Genomic DNA, 18,301 nt, shown 5'->3' on the forward strand with positions numbered 1-18,301 from the left:
TCTCAGCACTGCAGTGACACTGGTGGTGGTGTGTTAGAGTGTGTTGTGCTAGTATGAGTGGATCAGACACAGAAGCACTGCTGGAGTTTTTAAACACCTCACTGTCACTGCTGTACTGAGAATAGTCCACCAACCAAAAATATCCAGCCAACAGTGGACCTGTGACCACTGATGAAGGTCTAGAAGATGACCAACTCAAACAGCAGCAATAGATGAGCGATCGTCTCTGACTTTACATCTACAAGGTGGATCAACTAGGTAGGAGTGTCTAATAAAGTGGACAGTAAGTGGACATGGTATTTAAAAACTCCAGCAGCGCTGCTGTGTCTGATCCACTCATACCAGCACAACACACACTCACACACCACCACCATGTCAGTGTTACTGCAGTGCTGAGAATGATCCACCACCTAAATAATACCTGCTCTGTGGTAGTCCTGTGGGGGTCCTGACCACTGAAGAACAGAATGAAAGGGGGTTAACAAGACATTTTAAGGAAAAGATGGACGACAGAACTACAAATTGCTCCTTATTGATTAGTGGAGCTGATAAAATGGACAGTGAGTGTAGAAACAGGAGGTGGTTTTAATGTTATGGTTGATCGGTGTATATGGTTAATTAGGCTTTTAATACAGTTTTGTGCGATCAAGTAAAAACTTTCTGTTTGTACTTTATAATCACAAATTTGTCCTTAAAAAGCCAATATAAAAAATATTTATGTAAAATATGAAAATAATAAGTGAAACTGTGTAATGATTTTTATTCAAATCCTTTGTTTTTACACTTCAGCCAATTTGAAGTAGCCAGTTGACATCTACATGTGTTTGGGAGGTGAACTAGAGTACCCAGACAAAATATGAATACGAATACCTTTATTGTTGTTGTACAAGTACAACAAGAAAACACACAAGGACATCAGGAAATTGTGCTAAACTTTTCACAGACCAGATGTGAGGATTAGTCATGGGTCATTTAGCAGATACTTTTGTCCAAAGTGACCTACAATTATGACTGAATACAATTTGAGCAATTTAGGGTTAAGGGTCTTGCTCAGGGGTCCAACAGTGGCAACTTGGTAAAGGTGGGGCTTGAACCGGCAACCTTCTGATTACTAGTTACTAGTCTGTGGCACTCTGCAATGTGTTTAGCTTGAACTGTTTTTATTTATTATTATTATTTAGAATATTTCCTGACCAAACTACTTCTCTTAAACTTTCATTATAAGAATGATTAAAGTGGCTGTGCTATTGTGTTAAAACTACTGTCCACAGTAATTACACATTCTCTACAGATGTTGCAGGCAGACGTTGGGCTAAAAAAACTGGAACATCTGGCAACAAGCAATAGTGAGAGCTATCTTTAATGTCACCATTAGTATTTTGAATATTTTTGGAAGAACCATTTTATCAGTCTCATATGTTGTTAAATTGCTTTTAGGTTTTCTGAAGCTTCACCCCCCTTGTTCCTTTCGAAAGAAAGTGTTATATTCCTTCATACTTTCACAGGCCCACCACCTCCAGCACCTGTCTGATTTACACTAGGGCTAGACATTTTTTTATTCATCGTTTGCCAAGCTCCTCCTTTCAACCCGCAACCTGACCATCAGTCAGCTATGACAAATTGTCAGGAGTGTGCTGACTGCTGGTGTGAACCAGATGTGGCCACTAAATCAGTACCAACATAGACAGATGTGCAGTGAAAGAGGGCTTTAACTGTGCGAGTGTGTGTAAGTACTGGGGAGTGTTTCCATGTTAAACATGGTTTCAAAAAAAGCACACCTGTTCAACATCAAACCAGACCAGTGTGACCAGTTTAGGTGAGTTTCTTTGATACAGACAGTCTCTTAGCCAGGCCTTGTAGGAACAGCGGGAGAAAAATCACACCAAAAAGCAAAGAAGACACATTCTGAGGCCGAGTGTCAACAAAGCCGGGAGAAAGCTGGCATTCCTGAGTGAAAGGGCATAGTGTTGCTGTGACGGATGGGGGATTTACGTGGCGAGACAGGTCCGGCTGAAACGAGGTGTCGTGCCCTCTGTGGCCGGTAACTCGCTCTGTAAATATTTCCATTCAGTGTGTGAACAGTTGGGCTAAGGATGAGAAAGAGTGAAAAAGAGCAGTCAGCAAAAAAAAAAGCTTTATCTTTTGCATGGCTGCTTCCTAAAAGGACACACACACATACTGAGCAAGACAGATTTCCTGGCAACCCTCGCACTGAGGCATGCAGGCAAACGTACACCCATTCTCAGCACCATATAGATTAGAGTACAGTCTTGAAATGCCAGTCAGGACCATTATCATGCTTCACTATACTAAAGTAAACTTAAACACCAGGGTGCTTAACAGCTTCCTATCATTAAGTATGTTTATATGAACTGAAATTGGGTTTTTCCCCAGGTCATAAAGTCAGAGAGTGACCTGAGAAGACTGGCACACGTACCACACTTAAACCACACTGCTACAGTTTGGCAACAGCACCACCACGTGGTCACTTATCCCAATGCAGTGGTATTCATTCTTGTCTGTAAAGAGTTGGTTGTGGCTGCCAAAATATACAGTAGATTTACAGTGGGTACGGAAAGTATTCAGACCCCTTTAAATTTTTCACTCTTTGTTTCATTGCAGCCAATTGGTAAGATCAAAAAAGTTATTTTTTTTGCTCATTAATGTACACTCTGCACCAAGGACGGATTAAGGATAGTCTCCATGTTTCACTGTTGGGATTGTATTTGGCAGGTGATGAGCAGTGCCTGGTTTTCTCCACACATACCGCTTAGAAACACCAAAAAGTTCAATCTTCGTCTCATCAGACCATAGAATCTTCTTTCTCATAGTCTGGGAGTCCTTCATGTGTTTTTTTGCAAACTGTATGCGGGCTTTCATATGTCTTGCACTGAGGAGAGGCTTCCGTCGGCACACACTGCCATAAAGCCCCGACTGGTGGAGGGCTGCAGTGATAGTTGACTTTGTGGAACTTTCTCCCATCTCCCTACTGCATCTCTGGAGCTCAGCCACAGTGATCTTGGGGTTCTTTTTTTACCTCTCTCACCAAGGCTCTTCTCCCACGATTGCTTAGTTTGGCTGGACGGCCAGGTCGAGGAAGAGTTGTGGTCGTCCCAAACTTCTTCCATTTAAGGATTATGGAGGCCACTGTGCTCTTAGGAACCTTGAGTGCTGCAGAAATTCTTTTGTAACCTTGGCCAGATCTGTGCCACAATTCTGTCTCTGAGCTCCTTGGGCAGTTCCTTAGACCTCATGATTCTCATGTGCTCCGACATGCACTGTGAGCTGTGTGGTCTTATATAGACAGGTGTGTGCATTTCCTAATCAAGTCCAATCAGTTTAATTAAACACAGCTGGACTCCAATGAAGGAGTAGAACCATCTCAAGGAGGATCAGAAGGAAATGGACAGCATGTGAGTTAAATATGAGTGTCACAGCAAAGGGTCTGAATACTTATGACCATGTGATATTTCAGTTTTTCTTGTTTAATAAATTAGCAAAAATATCTACATTTCTGTTTTTTTTCTGTCAAGATGGGGTGCAGAGTGTACATTAATGAGCAAAAAAAAAGAACTTTTTTTATCTTACCAATTGGCTGTAATGAAACAAAGAGTGAAAAATTTAAAGGGGTCTGAATACTTTCCGTACCCACTGTAAAGGTAGAAAGAATCAGGTAAAATTCACTGTGTACAAGCCTCAGATTTAGGCCTAATAAAGGTACATACAATTTACTTCAGGATCAATAAAGTCTATTGATCTATCTGTCAATCAATAAACCAACCTATCTGACTGATTGAGAAAGACAGAGATAATCAATCAAATTGTATCTATCTGTCTGTCTGTCTATCACTTTCTCTCTTAATCAGTTTGTCTGTATCAATCAATCAAATCAATAGCTTTCTCTTTTTCCATCCATCCACATGAAATCTATTTATTTAGACTGTATTTGTGATGTTTAGAAAGAAGAAATTAAGCACCCAGTTAGCGCAGCGGGATATTCCGCTAGCACACCAGCGCCGGGTCTCCACAGCAGTTTCCCTATGTAGTTTCCTATTTCCCCTCTTATATCCGGACTTGGGACTGGCATTGAGAGCACCCTGACAAGTGCATCTCCAAATGGCTAGGCTGTACCTTTGAACCTTATATAGCTTTTAAATGGATAAATATCTCAATCAGAACACAGGTCTGGGTTATGTGCATATTAGTCATTCATTCATTCTCTTTTTTAACACAGCTTTATCTGATCAGCGGCGTGGTGGGTTCGATTCACCGGACAAAACACAGAAAACACCCTGGACAAATCCAATGAAGAGCATGTTGGCTGATGTGAAAAGTTTCCTATAGTGTGTTCCTAATTGTGTCACCGGCACTGGCTGGTGAAAAGCAGAACCCATAGATTGACAAAAGTAAAAAAGGGTGTGTGCTTTGAAGTCTTCCACAGACCACATAAATATAATGCAGAAATCTAAAGAGATGTCTAAACTATAAAAAAATAACAATAAATATGTATTTAACCTGGTCGGTTCCTAATTGTTCCTAACTCTAGCAAAATCTAGAATGCACTTTGAATAGTTTATAAGTAAAAGTAAAACCTTTTTACACATCACAACTTGTGTGTCAATTAATCTAACATACTTTGCCATATAAATTGCTGTGCACTTTTTTATGTGTAAGGTAGACTAACACCAATTTTCCCTCATTTTATGGCACTATCACGTTACAACTTGGGACTTTAACTAAAAAGGCAATGATTGAAATTTGTATACAGTTTTGGTTTATTATGTTACTACCCAACAGCAGTTCTGTTTCTGTGGGCAACTGACTGACGGCATACATCAGCACCCTCACTCTAAACAACCTAAACACAAAAACGGTGGATTCAATCCTGCTAGTGTAACATGTGGATTCTGTATTACCACATGCTGGGAGAAAAATAAACAACGTGTCAGTTTGGATAAATTCTCTCCAGATTCTTGATGAAGTGCTTCTACAGGTCACTGTCAAAGGTGAAAAATACCCAAGAAACTGCAGCTATAAGTAGGTTTCTTGTTAGCATAATGATCAAGATAATTTAAATAACAATAATAATAATAATAAGCATACATATAAAGGGATTTATTGTAAAGGCATTTATGAGGTTAGTAATGAGAAATGGATTATATGTACAGTGCTTGAACACAAACAATTGTACTCCAATTTTATAAAATTCCCTGGGCAGCCCCTTTACGTCCACGCAATCCAGTCTTAGCCAACGGACCAAACCCAGAACTCTGGGTAGTATCGCTCGTTTTAAATTAAAGCTGATAGATTCTGGTCCACACTGAATCCTCATCTTAAAGAGTGTCCACTAGAGCACAGAAAGAAACCATGCTAAGCTCAGTCTGAGTCACTGTTAAAATCTCCTGCAGCTTCTGGTTCATCGTCTCCTGCCTCGTCCTTATCGCTCTCTTTATCCCAGTCCTTCATGGCTGCTCCCATCATAAAATCATCTCTCAGGACACTCCACGCTGGCTTCTCCTCTTTCGGCTCTTTAGACTGTCAGGAATAAAAAGCATCATGGTTTAAATCATGAAATAAGCTTCTTGTTTGCATCAGCCACTAGATTATTCTGAATGGCTTATGGTAGTAAGTCAGTGTGAATAAGATCTTAAATATTTCTATCTAAATAGCAGAATATTTTAATCAGCTTGCTACGACTGATTTAAGCTATTAAACGTGTGCAAATACATCCAAGATTTTTACGCCATACAGCCAATGTGTGGAATGTGTTAAGAGTGCCACCTTGTGGACAAAAACACGCCAAGCCCGATCAGAAGAACTACAGTACTACTATCATACTATCAGTACAGTATACACAATTAAAACATAAAAAAGAAAGTATGTGTATTAAGTCCAAGATACAAAGTTCAATATTCAAAATAAATTCCATATATTAAGAAAGAGACTTTTTGAATAGGTACGAAGGTTCTTCAGAAAGTTCCCACACTTTTTTTTAACTTAATTTCAAAAACAAGGATTTAAGGTGGTGCAGAATCAGGTCAAGTTTGTAATAATGCAACAAACAAACCAATATATATATATAAAACAGTGCTGCTTTATAGCACTCCTTGTGTTGTAACGAGTATTAATTCAGGCTGTAACAATTAATTAGTGGCCAGCACGAATGTGGGGTGGTAGTTCACTGTCATTAAGCCATGCTTATTACATCTGGATATTTATTTATTTAATATTTATTAGGATTTTAACGTCATGTTTTACACTTATGACAGGACAAGTAGTTACACAAGATTTTTCAGTTCACAAGTTTAATGTCAAACACAGTCATGGACAATTTTGTATCACTAATACACCTCACTTGCAGGTCTTTGGAGAACATGCAAACTCCACACAGAAAGGACCCAGGCTGCTCCACCTTTCTTGCTGTGAGGCGACAGTGCTACCCACTGAGCCACCGTGCCGCCCTTACAGCTGGATATTGTGAATAGTTTGAGCTGTGCAAGTTTATCATGGATTTACTGTTATGTTTACACTTCACACCTCATCGGAAAGCACATGTAATAGCCCATCTAAGCTGCTTGGAAGACTATTATTTTTACTCATGAATTACTGAGTTTGTTATGGGTAAACATTAGTCTAGTTTATGAGTAAGAGATGTGTTTTGTCTCAAGAGAGATGGGTGTAATACATAAGAGATGAGTGTAAACAAATTTGAGAATTAAGCAAGCACTCACCATAGATTTTTCAATCCTGACAGATGTGTTGCAGCCAGCTGATCCTTTTAGTACATCAATAAAGTCTTTCTTTGATATTGTGGAAAGTACTTTTGCTTTCTTCCTCTCAGATCCACCCACTTCCTTCATCTTGTCGTCCACGTTCTTCTGGTGTTGCCGCACTGCATTGAACAACTGCACTACACCTCTGAGGAAAATAAATGAATGGAAAAAAATGTATGAAAGAAGGTTTGTAAGGAATACATATTATTTTTTTCTATTGTATTCCTATCCTATAACAGGACACCAGGAAATATCCCCTGTCTTAAAAGCCTTTAAATGAACTAGTTTAACTTTGGTCATATAAATTCTATAGATGCAAAGGAGTAAAATATTCTCAGAGATTTTAATGTAGTGAACTACTGAGAGATTTAAATATTATCTCATTTGATCTTAACCCACCCCCACCCCCCTGGCTGACAGCAGCTTTTTCTAATCTTAAACAAGCTGCTTCTTGAATCCATTTCACATTATTAACATTTTGCAGCTGATTGTATTTATTTTTTCTACTTGCAACAATTGTATCTAAAGATGCATGGTGCTTTTGGTGGGAGCAGTAAGGACAATAGTTCCTGACAGAAGCAACCTCTGCTGGCTGGTCTTAGAGGCACCTGCATGAGTGGTGAATGTTTCACTGAAAGCATAGTGGGACTCATGCGCATGCGATATGACTTTCTGTGAGAGTCTGACAGGTAAAATGAAGTGGCCCCTGACTGTTTGTGTGACAGAGGGTGTGCATGATAGTCTACACATTCCTTGGTCAGGGAATTGGAAATGGAAATGATTAGACTGGGAGGAAAAAGCTGAAAAGAAATCAGAAAGGGGGGGGGGGGGGGGGGGTGAGGGGTGGAGTAGCTATACAGTGAATAACAGGAGCAATGTAAACAAGCCACATAAGGCCAATGTGTTTTTTGCATGAAAGCATAGTATATATTTGCATCGATTACATTGTTTTATAAATTGTTTCATCATGATCTCTAATAAAAACAAGATATTAATCAGTACATTCTTAACCTCTATTTTTTGGTGTATCTTTCTGGTAACATTTCATAGCAGAAACATTTATCATTTACTTATTGATGCTGTACCAGCTTGCATAGAATAAATTAGGGGTTATAAACAAAATGTAATAAAATTACTAAAGAAAATGTATTTATTTGGATTTTAACAGCATGTTTTACATACTGTGGTTACATTCATGACAGAAACGGTAGTTACTCATTACACAAGATTCATTAGTTCACATGTTTAAAGTCAAACACAGTCATGGACAATTTTGTATCTCCAATTCACCTCACATGCATGTTTTTGGACTGTGGAAGGAAACCGGAGGAAACCCACACAGACACTGGGAGAACATGCAAACTCCACACAGAAAAGAGCCGGACCACCCCACCTGGGACCTTCTTCCTGTGAGGCGACAGTGCTACCCACCAAGCCACTGAGCCGCACAGTAAAGTAAATAATTAAAAAAAAATCTAAACAGTGTGCATGGATCATTTAACCAAACTTAATCCTGCATCCGGAACATGAGTTTAAAATGCCTATTTGAAAAACTCACACACTCACACACTCACACACTCACACACTCACACACACAATTTCTGCTAACATTTCAAAACAAAAAATGTGAACATGATTATATTAACCACTTGATGAAGCCTTTTGTTAGCCAATAAAAACATTATTGTTCCCTACTTACTTTTTACTGACTGCTTTTAGCACTAATTTCTGTCTGGAGGCAGAAAACACCACACCACAGTAATACAACATACCTGGTAGCAATTCTTTGCAGATTCCTTTCTCTCTCTTTGTCCTGCACTACGTCTGGCTTCACCCGACTCATCATCTCCCACTTTCTCTTTTTATCTGCCTGTTTCCCCCAGCAAAACAAACATACACAGAAAAACACAGAGGTATATGTAAACACACTAGATAGATTCATGTAACCTTCCAGAAACACGTATACAGTATTATTAACAGCAGGACTTCAGAACCACCACACCAGTTCTACTCTCCATGTTCTTTACAGATCTGTGAAAATAGACAAGCATTAAACTGCACCTTTTTCTTTCTCTGCTGCTTCTCTTTCTGCTCCTTCTCGGTGAGCTTGTCTCTTTGTTTGTTCTTTAGCAAAATGCAGGGCTTGTCCTCTGGCGTTTTCTTTGCCAGGATTTTAGCCATGGCTGCTGCCCAGCCAGCATTGGCATTTTCCTCTGCGTCATCATTCCCTTCGGTTTCATCCTCTGCTTCTTCTCCATCAACCTGTTCATCAGCCGATCCCTCTTCATCTGATCCATCTTCATCACCTCCATCACTTGATCCTTTACTTTGTGTTTCGTCCTCTTCTGATCCGTCGTCGTCACTTCTGTCTGCTGACTCCTCTTCACTTTCCTCCGGATTTTCATTAATGTCTTCGTCATCTGAGTCTAAACAGGACAGAACAATACAAAGAGCAATAAGATTAGATTAAAATTTATTGTCATTGTACAGAGTACAAAAACAGAGCCAATGAAATGCTGTAGCGTCTAACCAGAAGTGCAAGATGGAGATTATTTATATACAATACAGTTAAAGTGCAGAAGTGACCAGATAAGTGAAATGAGGAGACAAAAGTTGAAGAATATTGAAAAGGTAATGCTGCTTGTACAGAGTATAGACTAGTATATAATTACAGAGTAATGAAAGATGAATAAAAATGGCTAAATGAATGAGTAATAAATGAGAATAAATAAAGTAGAGTATACAAGTATAGCAGATATATACAGTATATACATTATTGTTGGGCTGTGCAAATTTGCAAATACTGATTGTATATACAGATAAAATGATACACTTGTGAATGACAGAGTTCATTGTGATCTAAAGTGCAGTGATGCACTTTTTAATTGGTGTGGTGGAGTTTAGCAGGGTAACAGCCTCAGGAAAAAAGCTCTTCCTGAGTCTGCTGGTACGAGAGCGGAGGCTCCTGTAACGCCTGCCGGATGGAAGCAGGGTGAAAAGTCCACGGTTAGGATGAGAAACATCCTTGATAATGTTCCTCGCTCTGCCCACACACCGCTTGTAGTAAATTGTCATGTATGGTGGGTAACTGGGTGCCGGTGACGCGTTGGGCAGTTTTAACAAATAAATAATTTCGTTTAAAAGGTCAAACACCACAGCTATTGCCTAAAAAGTTCAGTCAAGCTTAAACAGTTACTGTGATGTTGTACTTTCACACATTCCATGTGCACATTTAACACTGTAGCTATTGTCAGACATGATGGTAGTGGTAGTTTTATGGTGGTAGTAGTATTATGCTATAAGGCTGTTTTGCTGCAGTCAAATTGTTGCACTGGAGAATGTTCAGCTCCACTTACCATATGAAAGCACTTTGTAGTTCTACAAAGTGACGGTAGTCAGTAATTGTAGTCATCTGTTTCTCTGCAGTCTTTGTTAGCCCCCTTTCATGCTGTTCTTTAGTGGTCAGGACTCTCCCAGGACCACTACAGAGTATATATTATTTGGGTGGTGGATCATTCTCAGCACTGCAGTGACACTGACATGGTGGTGTGTTAGTGTGTGTTGTGCTGGTATGAGTGGATAAAACACAGCAGCGCTAGTGGAGTTTTTAAACACCTCACTGTCACTGCTGGACTGAGAATAGTCCACCAAACAAAAAAATATCCAGCCAACAGCACCCCGTGGGCAGCGTCCTGTCACCACTGATGAAGGTCTAGAAGATGACTAACTCAAACAGCAGCAATAGATGAGCGATCGTCTCTGACTTTACATCTACAAGGTGGACCAACTAGGTAGGAGTGTCTAATCGAGTGGACAGTGAGTGGACATGGTATTTAAAAACTCCAGCAGCGCTGCTGTGTCTGATACACTCATACCAGCACAACACAAACTAACACACCACCACCACCACCATGTAACTGCAGTGATGAAAATGATCCACCACCTAAATAATACCTACTCTGTAGTGGTCCTGACCATTGAAGAACAGCAAGAAAGGGGGCTAACAAAGCATGCAGAGAACCCTTATCAAAACATCATTAAAGACGGACAAATGTAATCAGTTATTTATTAAGCGTTTGGACAAACTAAGCCAGTACAGGTAAACAAACTGAACACTTTAGACATGTCTCTTGTATACATTTACTGGAAAAACTAATTATTAGCTAATGTGGTTTTTAAATATTAAGGTAAAATGACACACTATAGAAAGCTAACGCATAAACACCCAGAATAATTATCTAAAACTATAAAAATTGTATTTACCTTTATCTGTTACCACAACATGTGGCATCTTCACGGAGGCCGCCATCATTCACAACGCTGAGTTACCTAAGAACAGGCGGAACAGAAAACATGACCGCATCGAAGGTTCCGGGCTGAAAGCACCGTTTTACGCTCGTACGTTTACATAGGTAGCACTGTCACCTCACAGCAAGAAGGTCCTGGGTTCGATCCCCCGGTAGGGCGGTCCGGATCCTTTCTGTGTGGAGTTTGCATGTTCTCCCCGTGTCTGCGTGGGTTTCCTCCGGGAGCTCCGGTTTCCTCCCAGCTAACAAAATTACGTTCTGAGAACGTTCCGCAAAACGTTCCTTTTTGGTTGTGGGAACGTTGCATTTTGTCCAGTTTTCTTGATGTTCTCAGAACGTTACCTAAACCTAATTTGCAACCATAATTTAACATTCTGGGAACGTTGTCTTGGAATGTTCTAAGAACATTTAAAATAAGGTTCTCTGAGCGTTCCCTTAACGTTCCATTTTGGTTGTATGAACGTTTTATTAGAACGTTCCTTCAACGTTATTTTGTCAGTTTTTTGTCAGTTTTCTTAATATTCTCAAGACATTTAATACAAGTTAATGAACATACCCAAAATATTTTTAAATGTTTTAAATGTTACTTTAACATTCTTTTAACATAACTACAGATAATGTTAATCCCTCTGTCTCTGTGATATATTGGATGAAGGAGATTGCAGGCAGAAAGAGAATCTGTTTAACTCTGCACATTTATTCTCAACATACACACACACACACACATTCATGCTTCCAACCCCGTTACATGTGCATTCACTTAGTAATTCTATAGATAGGGTATACCCTCATTATTTTATATAGTCATTAAGTATTTACTGCCACCTTCTAACCGTTAACTAATTTACAGTTATATTACCAAATACAATTCTAATATACTACACTCTTGAACCCCGCAACCCCCTCAGACATTACCATTAATTAAAAAAATTATCTGAATCACTGTGATAACAGTTGCTATGATGGTCTAATTCAAACAATTCATGTGATAATACTGACATAAACGGAGGCAAAATCAATGCAAACATATTTATTTTAAAACATGTTTTATCATCATCAATCAAATTTAATTGAATCAACAAAAAATGAAAAAAAAAAAAAAAAAAAAAAAAAAATCCCTCAATTTCTCTATCCATTATAAACTGAGGTAAAATCAGTTAGAATATATTGTATTTATTATGTTATTATTATTATTATCATCAAGCAATTAATTTAAAATAATCAATGGAAAATGGAAAAAATATATACAAATTCTAATGTTACTGAATAAATAGAAAAGGGGGAAAAAACAAATAAAGTTAGGTAGTAATTCAGGGCGTCTCTGCATTCTCCACCTGCAAAGTAAACAAAGAAGTTTTTTAAGTATTTCTGCATATTTATCAGTACATGTAAAACATTTTACACTGTCACCGAGTCATTCTGGGCAGCTAAAATACAAAGCTTCCTTGAAGTTATGTTGCAGTCTTTAATTTAATTTAAGTCTTCAATGTGCAAGAGGTGTCTGTGGCTCTTTTTTAATGGTTGAATTACTCGTATGTGTGATTTTACAGTGAAAATCATGAAATAGCATTATTTCATGAGGTACATGGCGGTATTTAATATGCCATAAAATAATTAAACAGGCAGCTTGATTAAACAAAATTAAGAAAGGAAATCATACTAGTGTTGTGGATGTTTTAATATTTATTTAAATATAAAAAATTTTGTGAATATTGTTTCTGTTTTTGTATTTTAAATAATCCAACTAAGCAGTTATCAAAAACATAATCACCAGATTGATTAGTTAGTATAATTGTTAGTTGCAAACCTACATGCGAAGTGAAGCATTTTTGTTTTGTGCATACATGTTAGTTTAGGATTATAAACTGTTCAGACAAATGTAGAATATATGTCATATTAAAAAGCTACGGGGGAAAAAAAAGACTAATTTAGTGTTAATCTTTTTATCTAATTAATCTTCTTTTCACTGAGAATAGCCCACCGGGTAAAAGTGTCAGTATAAGAGTTGTAGTATGTAATGTGGGTTACACTTGATAATATACAACTTGTTTTGGAGAAATTTGATCAATATTTTAAAAGCTATTGAAGTTATTATAATGATGAATACTTTAAATACTACTGAAGTTATGAATAAAAATCTGTTTTTTATTATGTAATAAAGGGTAAAAGTGTCAGTATAAGAGTTGTAGTATGTAATGTGGGTTACACTTGATAAAATAAAACTGTTTTGGAACAATTTGATGCATATTTTAAAACCTATTGAGATTATTAATATGCTGAATACTTTAAATACTATTTCTATATACTACTATACTACTCTATATAATACTACTTCCTTTTGTGGGAATAGTTTGGAGAAGCCCTTTTCTTTTTCAGCATGACTGTGCCCAAATCAAAATCTATAAAGTCTACACAAAAATCACTCACCCCACTCACTAAGGATAACGTACCTACTGTACCTTGGAGGTGTGAGGTAAGTAAGAGAAATGTACACATACAGTACATTGGAAGAACATGCAAAAAACTCTCTCAGATAGTGACTGGAAGTGAGGATCATGAAAACTTAGAACCCATGTTGCTGTGCAGCACTCTGCTAACGGGGCAGTGGTAGTGTAGCAGTTAAGGTACTTGGTTAGTAAACAAAAGGTTGCCGGTTCAAGCCCCACCACCACCAAGGCTCTCAACCCTTAATTGCTCGAATTGTATTCAGTGAAAATTGTACGTTGCTGTGGATAAAAGTGTTGTCTAAATGCTGTAAATGTTTTATCAACCATTTATAAACACTACCATACTGAACACAACTTGCACACTGTCACTTTAACCATCTTGTGATTTGTTGCTGCTTAGTTTTGCTGCTACACTTCTTGCAATTATGCACTTTAGATCAACATAAGCTGCTGCAGTTTTTGTGCAATACTTTAAAATGTAAATACTTTGTACTTTTTTTTGTTTCTTAGTTTATTCTATTTTATACTTATCTTAGTCTATTCTTATTTTTTTATTCATGTTGCACGCACCAAGGCCTGGATAACTGTATTTCGTTCTATCATGTACGTGGTTGAATTACAATAAAAGAGTCTGAGTCTGAGTACTAACTCTACAAGCTGTGGCACCCTACTTTAACATTAATAATTTATTTATTAGGATTTTAACGACATGTTTTACACACTTTGGTTACAGTCATGACAGAAACGGTAGTTACTGGTTACACAAGATTCATCAGTTCAAGTCTTTAATGTCAAACACAGTCATGGACAATTTTGTATCTCCAGTTCACCTCACTTGCATGTCTTTGGACTGTGGGTAGAAAAAAGACCTTGCGGAGGAAACCCACGAAGACATGGGGAGAACATGCAAATTCCACGCAGAAAGGACCTGGACCGCCCCACCTGGGGTTTGAACCCAGGGCCTTTTTGCTCTGAGGCGACAGTGCTACCCACTGAGCCATCGTGCCAAACTCTACTTGACAATTCAGGCAAAAAGTTACATGTACTTGTATGGGTCAATAATTGAAATAAACTACTACCCCTGCTACCAATTCTTTCTTACTCATATTGTACAGTATACTTGCATTTAAGGTGGCATACATGTGCAAACCATTTCTTAAACGCCCCTGAACCAATACTTTTACTAAGCATTATTAATAAAGAGTGAGAGGACTTCAGAGGTCACAGTAATGTGTAAAACACAAACAGTAGAGAGTAGTAAAACAGGTACGGGGTGTGTTCATCGGCTCATATGTCAAGGAGAGCAGCTTCAGTGGTGTGTCAGGGTGAATGCGCTGTATCAGCTGGAACAGGGCTCAGAGGGACATTAGCTTTAACATTTGGATGGAAGAACATACTCTGTGCTTTCCTGACTTACCATGACACTACTACAGACACGTAAGAAACCAAAACCTTTTGTTGTTGTTTTTATTATAATGATAAAATAACAAATCTATTTTATAAAATGTTAATTTGTGTACATTTGGAATGAAATCTGCAGTATTGTGAGTGCAGCTTCAAGTGAAAATGTGTCAGGAGGGAATTATTTTGTTAGAATCTGTAAAGGCTAGTGTACCAAGCAGTGCTTCAACAGGCTGAGTATAAATCTAAGAACCTGACATTTTCATTTACATTTGATGACAGTTTGAGCCACATGCTGATGTAGCTTGTGGAGTAGATTCCACATAGCAACATGGTTGCTAAGGTCCTGGGCTAGATCTTCTCTTTTAGTCACAACCTGTGAGTTTTGTAGGTTCTCTGGTATCAACGTGGATTTTCTTCAGGTTATTCAGGTTTTCTCCCCACCTACAAAACATGCAAAAAATGAACTGGCTTATCTAAATTGTCCTAAACAAATGTGAGTGTATGTGTATTTGTATGTGACCCTGTGACTGACTGATGCCTCCAGTGTGTGTTCCTGCCTTGACCCAGTATTTCCAGGTGGCATCAGACTCACTGTGATCCTGACCAGGATTAATCATGGTAGCTTAGCAGGTAGAATCTCTGCCTCGTTTGATTCTTAGTTATGTAAAGTATCTGTATACTTCACATGTTCCAGTATATTAGTAAGTAATATATTGAGTATTTGATGCCCTGTGATGAACTGGTGCCCTGTACTGGGTGGATTCCAGCCTTGCCCCCAAGTTTTTGAATATGCTTCTGATTGTGACCTGGCAAGGATAAAGCTCGTATTAATACTAATAATAATAATTAAAAAATTTCATATTGGTGACTGCTTTATCCTAAACTGTAATCTTTGTAAATCTGTACACTAATAGCCTATAAATAACAACATGTATATATTGAACAAATGGTGCTAGTGTAAGTTAATGTGTATATTTTTGTATTTAATGTGTATTTACAACTGTGAGGGACTATGCACCTAAGATTTTCACTCACCTTTCACACCTGTGTTAATGTGATGTAACAAAAGTGATTTGATTTGAACAGGGTGACACTTTATATCAGGACTTCACACACTCACCTATTTATTTACTTCAGATTTAGTTTTGCCAATTCGCAGTTTGCATGTTTTTGGGAGGTTGGAGGAAATCTGTAAGCCACCTATTTGAAAAAAAAATACTATAAAACTGCTCACAGACAATGACCACACCGTGCCACCCTGTAGGAGATCATGTTTCCCTATGTAAGAATTAGAATTACAATTGTTACATTTCAAATAGTTGTATCAATTCAGATGAGTGCTGCTATTATCAAATGATTTTACTATTATCTAACAGATTTAGCCCAGGTCAGTGCACACCGCTTTTAATTAAAGGTAACCTTACACCAGAGCCCTATTGTACAGTCAGTTACTCTACAGCTGTGTCTACATTCACAACACAAGGTGCATAGCAACAGGTTGAGCAGGATGGACATCTCACATTGAAACCTCCATCCCCAGGCAGGTTTGTTTAAACGTTAAACGAGCAGGTTAAAGTTAGGATTTAAATTTATTTAAACAAAGTCATTTTTATCAGACTAAATCTTATAATGAATCAAGGTTTTACAGCTCATAAATAGGTTTATGTCCCAACTTGCTAAATATATAAGTATTATTACTTGGGGGAGATAATTAGTAAATGTGTCAGCTTTAGCATTACTGAAATGAACCTTAAATGTGAATAATCACAAATGATATTTCTAATAGAGACGAACCTAAATCTGGGCTAAATCTGTTTTAAGAAAATCTGTAATAAAAGTAGCCGGCACGGTGGCTAAGTAGGTAGCACTGTCGCCTCACAGCAAGATCCTCAGGTGTGGCGGTCCGGGTCCTTTCTGTGTGGACTTTGCATGTTCTCCCAAGTCTGCGTGGGTTTCCTACAGGTGCTCCGGTTTCCTCCCACAGTCCAAAGACATGCAAGTAAGGTGAATTGGAGACACCAAATTGTCTTGTGTAACGAGTAACTACCGTGTCTGTCATGAATGTAACCAAAGTGTGTAAAACATGACCTTAAAATTCAAACAATGTCAAAATGCATAAATACAACCCATAGTAAAGATGAGTAAAAGGGGTTATAAGCAATACATGTTTTGGTGAAATAGCTTAACCTCACTAGAAAAAGAAAAATCAAATTTTATTTAAAGTTTTATTTTTATTTATGTAAAACAATCAAGTAATAATCACTTTTAAGGTTTAATCTCCTAAAACTCCTTCAAAAATATATTTGACAAAACCACGTGTGGCACAATTATTGGCACCCCAAATATTCTTAGAAACTACATGTAACAGAAGCATTTTGTAAATGTATATTATATTGATCAAAAGTTGATCAGCGTGTCTAGGAACGTACCATCACTTTTCATAATGTCCTATCTCAATGGGATATAATATGAGGTGACTCAGATGCCCTATTAGTTTGTGACCCTACTAATGATTTTGTTATATAAATATAAATAATGATTACCAGTCATATTCCATAACTTTGGTGCAAAAAATAAAAGAAGGGCTGATTCCATATAATAACAAAGAACTTTGGCCATTAAGCATAAATAATGCTGCCATAAAACAAATTCTGTTTGTACCAATGCTATATAATATCCTCTTCAACAGCTTTGTTTAACTTTTAACTCCGTTTGTCGTTATTAGATCACAGAAGCCGAGCCCATGAAGGAGTGTTTGGCTTCATAGTAGGCACTGTTGGAGGATCTGCATTAGGAGCGACCATCGCTCCTGTGAATCAGGTCATGACTGAGATTATCTCTGGCTCGCTACTGAAACCAGTCACAGACGGGGTACGGATGGTTGGGCCACTGGGATTAGGGACGCTTCTAGGAACGACTGCGCTTACCACAGCAATGACGACAGCAGTAGCAGGAGTGACTGTAGCTGCTTCCACTGCCATGATGCTACTGAGGCTAAAGAAGCCTGCAACTCTGGGTGGATTTGTGTGGCTTGTAGCTGGGCTAGCTGGTGCTCTTAGCACTACATGCTGTGGAGCAGCACTTGGAAAAATCCTAGAGAAAAACACCATGAACTCTGGTGTCGTGGCACTGCTTTGGGCACTTGGGGTATTTACTGTGCTGAGGACACTTATTCACATAATTGTGCAGTTGACATTCAGAACATGGGATTGCGGTGACGTTCAACAGCTTGCTCAGGAACAGAAAAAACTTGAAGCAATAGAGGCTGAACAAAGAGAAAGAGTGACAGTGAAGGTGGAACAGGATATTATAACTTTTAAGAATCAAATAAATTCAGAAGAGCTGGATGCTCTTGAGTACAGAGCTGCAT

The 18,301-nt window shown here is 38.2% G+C and overlaps 1 protein-coding gene across 1 annotated transcript; it reads right to left on the reverse strand.

Moving 5' to 3' along the window:
* Window positions 1-5,100: 5,100 nt before the first annotated feature.
* rrp15 (ribosomal RNA processing 15 homolog) lies at window positions 5,101-11,113 on the reverse strand. Its single transcript, XM_062992137.1, has 5 exons — window positions 11,037-11,113; window positions 8,835-9,199; window positions 8,546-8,643; window positions 6,732-6,918; window positions 5,101-5,535 (listed from the first exon to the last, which is right to left on the reverse strand). Exons 1-5 carry the CDS (start codon window positions 11,083-11,085, stop codon window positions 5,377-5,379), a joined length of 858 nt encoding a protein of 285 aa, XP_062848207.1. The 5' UTR covers window positions 11,086-11,113; the 3' UTR covers window positions 5,101-5,376.
* Between the last annotated feature and the right edge of the window lie 7,188 nt (window positions 11,114-18,301).

This window comes from Trichomycterus rosablanca, chromosome 3 (assembly GCF_030014385.1).
Source record: "Trichomycterus rosablanca isolate fTriRos1 chromosome 3, fTriRos1.hap1, whole genome shotgun sequence".
NCBI classification, from domain to species: domain Eukaryota; kingdom Metazoa; phylum Chordata; class Actinopteri; order Siluriformes; family Trichomycteridae; genus Trichomycterus; species Trichomycterus rosablanca.

Excerpts from the sequence above, each read along its gene's own strand:
- rrp15 (XM_062992137.1), bottom strand. The coding sequence starts at position 11,085 with ATGATGGCGGCCTCCGTGAAGATGCCACATGTTGTGGTAACAGATAAA. Across the intron at positions 6,919-8,545 it reads CTGCAAAGAATTGCTACCAG|AGGTGTAGTGCAGTTGTTCA; the intron begins GTATGTTGTATT and ends TATTTTCCTCAG. Across the intron at positions 5,536-6,731 it reads TCAGGATTGAAAAATCTATG|TCTAAAGAGCCGAAAGAGGA; the intron begins GTGAGTGCTTGC and ends TATTCCTGACAG.